Source organism: Silene latifolia, chromosome 1 (assembly GCF_048544455.1).
Source record: "Silene latifolia isolate original U9 population chromosome 1, ASM4854445v1, whole genome shotgun sequence".
NCBI lineage: Eukaryota > Viridiplantae > Streptophyta > Magnoliopsida > Caryophyllales > Caryophyllaceae > Silene > Silene latifolia.
In genome coordinates, this window is record NC_133526.1 from 67,998,249 (window position 1) to 68,009,015 (window position 10,767).

Sequence of the window (10,767 nt, forward strand, 5' to 3'; positions counted from 1 at the left end):
TCTCAAGGTCAATTTGGCTCGTGAATCTTTGTCGAAGATGTATATGGATGTTTTATGGTTAATTAGGAGTAAGAAACTCGAGTTTTAATGGAGGTTTGATGGTTGAACGAAAGGTTGAAAAGAGGACACACAAACTGATTCTCAGTTTTGTATGTCGGTTTTGTCGAGGGTTTTGAAAGGCAACTAGGGTTCGTTTATGGAGGTTGAGGCTTGTTAATGGCAGTAAGATATGTGGAGAGCTTAGAGAAATGGATTTATGGTAGAGGGGAGGTATTTATAAGGAGTTAGAGTAGGGTTTAAGAGGGGGAAGCATACGGGTCTTCGTTTGCATAGCTGTTGTCTAGCAGCTCTTTGGGGGGTTTGTTAGGGTTTGTATGAGGGTTTTTCTTGGTGGGAAAGGCATGGTAATATGTTAGGGATACTAGGGTATGGTAGGGCGTTGATGGGCACAGGTTTTCTAATCGTTTGGAGCGGGTTTGGGGGTTGGAAAGTCGGGTTTGGTGCTGTCCAAAACAGAGCAGCGCGGGTGGTGTTTGAGCTGTTTTGGTCGTGGTTTAGAGCTAGGTTTAGGAGAGGACTTGGGTGGGTTTATGGAGGTTCGAACACCGGGCTATGAGGGGAAGAGATTGGGTCGAAATTGCGTCAAAAATCGAGCCCAAATCAAGTATAAAACGAGCTCACAAATCGTGTGATTAAACGAGTTTTCAACTTCGGAAATCGATTTTTCAAATCAAATACGACATTAAAATAAATGATTTTTCAAATCAAATACACTCATAAAATTATTTTTCAACCCAAATATTTATTTTATTTTCAATAAAACAAACTTAAGAAAATAAATTCAAATTAAATAAATAAAATGAATTAAAACTCTTAATTTAAACATCGTTTAAATTAAATAAGAATTAAAACGTTTAAATTAAATATCATCAATAAAACGCTTCATCGACGATGCCCATTCTACATCGTAAAACGAACTCCGAATAATGACAATGCCAACTAGTGAATACATGTCGTCCCATCATCATCAAGTGTTTTGACAGGATTTCTATAAATGCCAATATCGACAGATATGGGTATCTACACAAGATCAAAATTGTACATATTAGACTATGCAAATTAAAGGCCATCACAATCAAAATTCAAATGTGACATCATTTTCACTTACATTTTTAATGAGGTATTTAAAAAACTGATAATTGCTCATTTACACTTCACATCTATTGACATTTACACGGATATTGCTCATTTACACTTTTACAACATAACATTTACATTACATTTCTGATGACATTTACACTTACACTTTTGGACGTTCACATTTACATTTACACTTTTACAACATCACACTTACACTACATTTCTGATGACATTTACACTTACACTTTTGGATGTTTATATTTACACTTACACTTTGGGACAGTTTGGACATTTACACTTTGATTCCCTTTACATTTGCACTTACATTTACACTTTGCTTTGCTTCGATTTTTCAAGATCAAAATTGTACGTATTAGACTATGCAAATTAAAGGCCATCACAATCAAAATTCAAAAGTGACATCATTTACACTTACATTGTTAAAGAGGTATTTAAAAAATTGATAATTGCTTATTTACACTTCACATCTATTGACATTTACACTGATATTGCTCATTTCCACTTTTACAACATCACATTTACACTACATTTCTGATCACATTTACATTTACACTTTTGGACGTTTACATTTACACTTACACATTGGGACAATTTGGACATTTACACTTTGATTCCCATTACATTTACACTTTGCTTCGCTTTAAATTTACACTCTAAGATTAATGGATTGTTTAAAACATTCACACTTACACTTCATATCTGATGACATTTACACTTACACTTCATATCTGTTACATTTACAATTCGGTTTTTACATTTACACTCTGTGAACTGTATTAACTAGTCCTATTTACAGATTCACTTAACAAAAATGGAGTGCAGCCTGACAGGCAGGAATTGTGCAGGGAGGTTGCAAAGAGGTTTACACCGTACATCGGGCAGGAGTTTGGGGGGATTGAGGACGCGGTAACATTTTATAAGATATACGCCATTTCTTGTTGGTTTGATGTGCGTAGGTACAAACGAAAAAGTGGCGTGGCGGAGAGATCAAGTCAAAGCTTGTCATTTGCAATCGAGAAGGTTTCGCTCACAAGGCGCCGACTAAAGATCAGAGTGACGGACTAGTTGGAGAGAATTTACAGAGGATATTCAAAGTCACTAGAGTGGGGTGTAAAGCCAGGATAAGACTATATATGAAGAATGGTCTTCTATTAATTGATCGATTCCACGAGGGTCACAATCACGAGCTTATCTCACTGAAGGACAGAGAGTTCCAGAAATTGTCGCGCAACATAACAGAAATTGACTGATTCCACGAGGGTCAATACTAATTCAATAAATCCATTCACGTTATATATAACATATCTGTTATTAATTGACAGCTGAAGATAGGAGCAACAAAAACCTACAAAACCTGCAAAGAACAGGTGAATGGATTAGAAAACATTGGAGCAAGCTTAAATGATTTTAAGAACTTCCATAGGGATGTTAAATGTTTCATTCACGAACGTGATGGTCAGTTGTTCGTAGACCATTTTAAGGAAATGACTGAAACAAGAATAGGTTTCTACTTTGACTACGATCTTGACGATGATGGCAGCCTATGTAGGGCTATATGGGCGGACGGTACTGCCCGAGAGAACTACAAGATATTTGGTGATGCGGTGTCATTCGACCCAACTTACTCCACAAATACTTATTCTATGGTTTTCACACCTTTCACCGGTGTGGATCACCATAAACGATCAGTGACGTTCTGTGGGGCTCTAATTGCAAGGGAAGATTATGAGTCATTTAATTGGGTTTTCAGCCGGTTTTTACAAGTAATGGGGGGTAAGAAACCCGAGTACATAATTACAGATCAGGACCCGGGTATTATCAAATATGTCCCTCTTGTTTTCAAGACAGCGCGCCATCGGTTTTGTATGTGGCATATAATGAACAAAATGGCCAGTAAGTTTGGTGTCTCTAGGAGTAATTATAATGACTTCATGTGTAAACTTAATAAAATTATATGGGATGATGAGATTGAAGCAGCAGAATTTGATGCTATCTGGGAGCAAATTGTTGAAGAGCATGGTCTTGGTGCCAATGATTGGTTTGCGGATACGTATGCTATAAGGGGACAGTGGGTGATGGCGTATTGCAGAGACTTGAAGATGGCATCTGTTATGAGGACGACTCAAATATGAGAGAGCGAAAATAGCTTTTTTAAGAGGTTTGAGCATAAGTCAGGAACATTGGTTGAGTTTTGGATGCGTTTTGAGAGCGCTATGGACCAACAAAGACACACACAAAAGCAGCTTGACAACAGTGATAAGCACTGAAGAACTTGCCAATTCTTACCGGCACATCTTCCCATACCCCTAAAGGTGTCTTCGTTGATCGATCTGCCATTTGAAGTGTGATATTAGTGCACTTAAGCTCTCCCATTCCTAACCTTTTGCACACCGAATATGGCATGACACTCACACTTGCCCCAAGGTCACATAGAGCTTTGTTGATTGTGGTGTCGCAAATGGTGCATGGAATAGAGAAACTTCCCGGATCCTTTAGTTTTGGAGGTGAACTTCCTTGTAGGATGGCACTACTCACCTTAGTGAAAGCAATAGTCTCAAGTTTCCGGATGGATTTCTTCTTCGTAAGAATATCTTTCATGTATTTTGCATAGGCTGGAACATGATTGATTAATTCCGTAAATGGAATTGAGACTTCTAAGTTCTTCACAATCTTCATAAACTTCCCAAGTTGTTCATCAAACTTAGGCTTAGCTTGACGACTTAGAAATGGAAGCCGAATAACAAGGCTCTTTCTCCTTAGCCTTCTCTTCATTCTCCTTTGAAACTTCTTGAATGGTGGTGGGTTCTTCTTCTTTCTTAGAGTCTTAAACAACTCTTTCCTTGTCACTAGCATTCACAACATCTTTATCAACGGGCCTCTTCGGCCCTTCATACCTTGTACCACTCCTTAAATGGATGGCACTCACCGACTCTTGTGTTGGGGGATTACCTTGAGGTGGCAATTGCCCCTTTTGTCTTTGTGAACTTGAAGATGCTAATTGAGACATTTGGGTCTCCAACATCTTTGTGTGATCTAGTATGTTGTTAATGGTGATGTCTTTTGCTTGGCTATCTTTTTGCATTTGAGTGAAAAATTCTTGTTGGTTCTTTTGCATTTGGAGGACCGCTTTTTGAACATCAATACCTTGGTCATTTGTTTGATTGTATGGAGGTTGATTTTGATAACTTTGGTTTTGATTGTAAAAGGGTCTTTGAGCTTGGTTTCTCATTGGAGGTGGGGTGTATGTTGTTTGAGGGTTTTGAACATTTTGGCTTTTGTATGAGAGGTTGGGATGGAATTTGGTGTTTTCATTGTAATAATTGGAATAAGGGGTACTACTCTTGTATGCTTGGAAACCATTCACTTGTTCCCCTACATTCACTTTGGTCATGTCCCAAAGTTCCACAACTCTCACATACTCCACTTGGAATTGATGAAGATGCTACCATAACATTAACATGTTGCTTGGGTGATTTGGAGGCCTCTTCAAGTTTAGCCATGGCCTTCTCAAACTTCAAATTAATGGTGTCAATATGAGCACTAAGTTGAGCACCCAATTGAGTAATAGAGTCCACCTCATGCTTTCCTCCTCTAGCAGCCTTCCGAGGTCTACTATATTGTGAGTTATGGACCGCCATTTCTTCAATCTTGTTCCATGTTTGATTGTCATCAACTTCGGTAAACATATTATTTGATCCCATATTGAGAATGTTTCGGGAGTCTTCATATAGACCATTCCAAAATTGTTGTACAAGAAACCACTCGCTAAGTCCATGATGTGGACAAGATCGACAAGTATCCTTGAATCTCTCCCATGCTTCATATAAAGATTCCTCGTCCCTTTGTTTGAACCCGGTGATTTGGGCTCTCAACATGTTAGTCTTCTCCGGAGGATAGAATTTCTTGTAGAAAGCAAGTGCCAATTTTTTCCAAGAGTCAATACCAAGAGTGGCCTTATCTAGGCTCTTCAACCATTGTTTCGCGGAACCAATCAAAGAAAAAGGAAATAAGACCCATCGAATTTGGTCTTGAGTAACTCCGGTTCACAATAGTCACAAAAAGTCTCCATATGAGAATGAGGGTCTTCACTAGGCATCCCCCCAAATTGACTTCTCTCAACCAATTGTATAAATGCGGATTTTGCAATGAAATTACCGGTTAAGTGTTGTGGTGTAGGAGTACCATTTGGTAGGTTCTCCTCGGTTGGTACGGAATGTGATGAAAATTTAGGCATTGTGGGTTGATTTTGTGGTTGATTTTGTGTTGGGTTATCTTCTCCTTCTCTTGCAAAAGGGTTGATGAACTCAATATTGTTTGGTTTAATGTCCACAATTTCACCAATACCTCTCAAAGTATTCCTAGCAAGCCTTCTATTATTGGTCAAAGTTCTTTCAATTTCAAGATAAATGGGTAACAAGTTACCTTGTGATATCCTAGACATGCAAAATATCAAACTCCTCGAAAACAATTAGAACAAACCTTGAGGAGTTTGGCTTCCCCAAGGTAAAGAAAGACACAACTAAAAATAATCAAAGAAAAACAAATCAAGTTAACACCGTCCCTGACAACGGCGCCATTTTTGGTCGGATATCGGCTTTGTTACTCGTCGTCAAAAGTTACCTAGACCAAAACAATATTTATAACTTCACAAACTACTCTACTCTTAGTAAAGAGGTAAGTAAAGGTCGGATCCCAAGGGACGGGTATTGATGTAGGATTTTCGATTGCAAATGGTTGTGTCTAAGGGTGTCACAATTTGGGTTGAGGTAGGAGATCAACTAGACTAATCAACAATATAAAAGCAAAGAAATGAAAATAAGAAAGATGATTAAAATGAGATGTAAACAATTGATTAAAAGCACTAGGGTGTTATGGGTTCATAGGGGATTCATGGGATTTGATCATACAAACATGTTCTCTACTAGATGCAAGCAATTATTGTTGTGATGGGATCGAGTTGGTTTATGTCTTACAATCCCTAAGAAGGTTTGGGTCCCGGAGCCGAATCGATTAGATTGTACAACACCTACAAGTCGACTTAATCCTCCCTATCCAACTATATGCATGGTCTAATGAGACTCGAGATGGTTTATGTCTTACAAGTCTCATTGAAAAGATAGGTGATGGGTATTAAATGCAAGGATTCATAGGCTCGCATTTCATCAAACATAACATGTGCATAAGTTGGAATCACAACAAGCAAGCAAATTAATTATGAAAACATATTAGATTAAGCATGAATCAATCCCCATGTTGATTTCCCCTAATTTTCCATTAACCCTAGTTAAGGAAACTACTCACTCATTATCAAGTTTAACATGCTAACAAGGTTGTCAATCATACTAGCAAGGCAAAACATGATGAACAAATGAAGATGATTAACAATAATTAAAAAGGATTAAGAGAGAATTATACCTATAGAGATGATTCCAAATAATAAAGCAAAGAATAATAGAAGTACTTGATGATTGATGAAAGGTTGTCAATCTTCCAAATAAACCCAAATAATCTTCTAATTGCCCAAAATAAATGATGAAAAATAGAGAAATTAAGGAACGATTAAGAAATGAGATTTGTATTAATGCTAAATTAAGAATTGATTACAAGATTAAGAGAGTATTAAGACATGATTAAGATAAGATTAAGATGACATGCTAATCTAGGTAGTACAATGGGGTATTTATACTAGAGATTAGGGTTACTAAGGGCTTAAATGACTATTAAGACCCTTAAGAAAAGTTGAGGAAGTGCTCCTCTCCAAGGAGATGCTCATCTCCGTTTTGGTAGTCTTCAGGAAATCTGCTCGTCCCGAGCGTCTAGGCAGTAGGCACGGTGGGTTCTGCAAGGGAATCCGAGCGGATCAGAGGAGAGACGCTCGGATTTGTAGGCCTCAAGACGAGCGTCTTGGCATCGGGACGCTCGGATTCTGAGCAGGGAGACGCTCGTCCTGGGCAAGGGAGACGCTCGGATACTGGGTCAGCACTTCTCTTTTCTTCTTTCCTCAACAATCCTTGGGGATCTTGTTGGGGATGCAAGGATCCTTTCATCATTGCCCAATCTACTTTATTATCTACATAGGCCTTCTAGTATCATCTTCCCTTTGATGCTTTGTCATTGAATTCGATCAATTTAGCTCCATTTTGCCATGAAAATGCAAGGTTTGCACTCCTTTCCTACCAAGGGAACAAAACCTCAAAGAATATGCAAAACGGGAAACTAAAGATAGTAAATGACCCAATTATGCACTAAAAAGGATAGGAACGAGGCTAATTCGGGGACTAAATATGCTCAAATATGAGTCATATCAAGCACTCGTCCGCAAAGACGTCAACACATCTGGCGTTAAAGAGTCATGCTGCAAAGGTGTACACCTATTCAGATTTCTACACCTTCAAGGAAGAGGCCATATACTCAATTGATACATGTAGAACCGGGGGTTTCACTGAGAGAGGCAAGCTAGAGGTAACTACTGTCAAAGATTCATCCAGGGGAAAGAATTTTGAAGTTGCTTACAGTCCAGGTAATTTAATTTACACTTTTCATATGATAACATTTACACTATCAATATCATCACATTTACACTTTCCATATCATAACATTTACACTTTCCATATCATAACATTTACACTTTCCATGTCATAACATTTACACTTTCCATAATATGACATTTACACTTTCCATAATATGAAATTTACACTTTCTATTTAATCACATTTAAATTTCCATATAATCATTTACACTGTTTGTAACATTCACACTTACACGATACCCTTAACTGATGACCCAGGTACACGTAAAACAAGCTGCAGTTGTACGATGTTTGAAAGAACCGGCATCCTATGCCGCCATATAATATGGATTTTCTCACCAAATGGGATGAAGACTATACCAGACGATTATGTTGTAAATAGATGGACGAAAGAGTATCTCCAATTAAGGATGTTCAATTGTAATGCTGAAGGGACAGACAACATGGAAATCATCGATGAAAAACAAATTGCAATCTCAATAATGTCGTCGGAGGTTCATCAGGCTGTAGGGCTCCTTCGAGGCAAAGGTATGACAGATGTTGAAAGCTTTTCCGCTATAATTAGGGGATTTAAGGACACGCTATCACCGTTAGGGGAAGTGTTGAATAAAACTCAACAAATGGAGAAAACTCTGAATTGTACGGTCAGTGAGGTAGTGATGATATTGCCACCTAAGAATTCGAAAAACAAGGGTAGCGGAAAAAGAATGTTGTCAGCCAAAACAAAAGCATTGGCCTTGGCTAGAAAACCCAAACGCAAGTGTAAGAATTGCAAGAGAATGACAAATCACGACAAGAGAAACTGCCCTAACCCCTTTTCAGCACACACACCATTGTGCGAGGGGTCGTCTGACCCAGAAGAGGATGAAGGAGAGGAGGAGGAAGAGCTGGAATCAGAACAAGAATAGACGTCATAGCACTGATAATGTAGCTTTTGTATTTTGAATGTGTAACTTTAAACTTTGATGTGCTATAACTGGAACGAGGGATTAGGAATTGGTCTCATGGCAGCGTCACTTTGAACTGCAGTTGGTGTAACTTTGAGTAAAAAAAGTTACCCAGTCAAAGCGTCAGAGTTACACTTTCATAAGACCAAAATGTCTCTGTTTTATTAGATTACCAAACATTCTGTTACTTGAACTTATTTGCATTGACAATGTTATTTCAAGTAACAGTTACACTTATGATTAAATCAAATCTAACCCTACCTTACAGATTCAATAAAATTTTCAGTGTAAACTGTGATGATATGGATAGTGTAAATTGTAAATGTGATTAAATAGAAAGTGTAAATGTGATGATATGGATAGTGTAAATATGATTAAAATAGAAAGTGTAAATGTGATTAAATAGGAAGTGTAAATGTGATCACATTGACACATTTACACTTTCAGTGTATTTCACATTTACACTTTCGGTGTATGACACATTTACACTTTCAGTGTGTTAACATTTACACTTCCCATCTCATCATATTTACACTTTCAAAAGTACTTCCATGTGAATGACACATTTACACTTTGAATATCGTCACATTTACATTTTGACTATCCCAATTTACGCTTTCAATAACACCTTCATCTCTGAATGAAACTAAAATTCAATTTTAGTGTGTTAACATTTACACTTTCAGTGTGTTAACAGTTACACTTCCCATCTCATCACATTTACACTTTCAAAAGCACTTTCATCTGAATGACACATTTACACTTTAAAATAACGTCACATTTACACTTTGAATATCCCAATTAACGCTGTAAATAACACTTTCATCTGAATGAAACTAAAATTCAATTCAATTGATTGAAAATTATCATAACAACTGCCTGACATGTCCACAAAAAACCGATAGCATTACAGACATTAGTTTTAACATTGCCAACCAAAATACGAATAGTCAAGAACAACCAAAAAAACAAAACAATATGTCCACAAATGGTTTACTTTTTCGCCAAAACATTCTTCATTTTGCGCTTCTTTTGTAACTTCCCCCATAATTCATCTTTTTCAGCTATAAACTCATCCAACTTCACCATGAAAATGTCTTTGTTGATGTTTATGTCAGCTAGTACAAGGGTCGCCATCAACTCGACTACCAAGTACCGTCGATTCCTCTTCCTCTCCAAGTCTGGATGCTCAAAAGGTTGACCCTCGTACATCAGCATATACATCATACAGAATATCCCTGATTCTGTTATGTTAGGAAGGGGTATTTGGCGCCTGAACGGGATTTGTCGATGCTCAAAGCTAGTAATCTGGTATCCCCTGTCGACGGTTCTGGCATCCAAATAATCGCTAATAGCTGATGCCTGCCATGAAAGCACGTAAAATTAAATAAACAATATATTGTTCATCCTATTCGAAAGTGATTTATTGGCATCAGACTTACAACTAGACGACTAACTTTGCACATTTCAGACTGCTCCCAGTTGGGATGAGGTTGGTAGTCAAGGAGATCGACCATTTGCGCTCCGAAATTTATACATACGCATGCAAAGTGCCCACCAATGTTGGCGGGTATGAAGATAAACTCAGCATTCAGGTTGAAAGTTTTATCACAGTCTTGGATGAAGGTATCCCAAATTAGGTACAGCCGATCATTGATGGCATTAGACTGTGAACCTGGTTCACGTATATCAAACAGCTGCATGATACACTCCTGTTCACAGAAGTGAGTGAGACTACATAATAACAAGGAAAATAATGTATGACTTTTAGGCTTTGGGGGGCGTAGCATATGACGTATCCCAAAGAAAGCCATCCTAGGAAGTAAGTATTCAGCCGACTCTAAGTGGTTGAGCAACCTCAGAAAGCATGGACATGATGTCTGACCGGCGTAGCGCGGCATGCCTACTGAACCAAGATATTGATTCGCTGCAATGAAACCCACGTATAGTAATCAATTAAATATAGAAATTGATTAAAAATTCAATATCGTAATTAATTGAACACGTTATAACAATTTGAGAGATACTAACGAATTTTTAAAGTTGTGGCCATCTAACAAGCAATAGTCCACCGCATGCTTTCGACGCGATCTAACACCCCTGACCAAAGTTTGATTGTTCCGTAAGAAG

The 10,767-nt window shown here is 37.9% G+C and overlaps 2 protein-coding genes and 1 non-coding gene across 3 annotated transcripts; all 3 read left to right on the forward strand.

Moving 5' to 3' along the window:
- The first annotated feature begins 216 nt into the window (after positions 1 to 216).
- LOC141648449 (protein FAR-RED IMPAIRED RESPONSE 1-like) lies at positions 217 to 3,293 on the forward strand. Its single transcript, XM_074457123.1, has 4 exons — positions 217 to 270; positions 368 to 452; positions 1,958 to 2,181; positions 2,484 to 3,293. The coding sequence occupies exons 1-4, from the start codon at positions 217 to 219 to the stop codon at positions 3,291 to 3,293; spliced, it is 1,173 nt and encodes a 390-aa protein (XP_074313224.1).
- A 1,636-nt stretch (positions 3,294 to 4,929) lies between these two features.
- Positions 4,930 to 5,036, forward strand: LOC141619627 (small nucleolar RNA R71). The gene has a single exon (XR_012531767.1). It is a non-coding gene; the product is annotated as a small nucleolar RNA R71 (small nucleolar RNA).
- A 2,419-nt stretch (positions 5,037 to 7,455) lies between these two features.
- Positions 7,456 to 8,598, forward strand: LOC141648460 (protein FAR1-RELATED SEQUENCE 1-like). Its single transcript, XM_074457135.1, has 2 exons — positions 7,456 to 7,681; positions 7,949 to 8,598. Exons 1-2 carry the CDS (start codon positions 7,456 to 7,458, stop codon positions 8,596 to 8,598), a joined length of 876 nt encoding a protein of 291 aa, XP_074313236.1.
- The last annotated feature ends 2,169 nt before the right edge of the window (positions 8,599 to 10,767 follow it).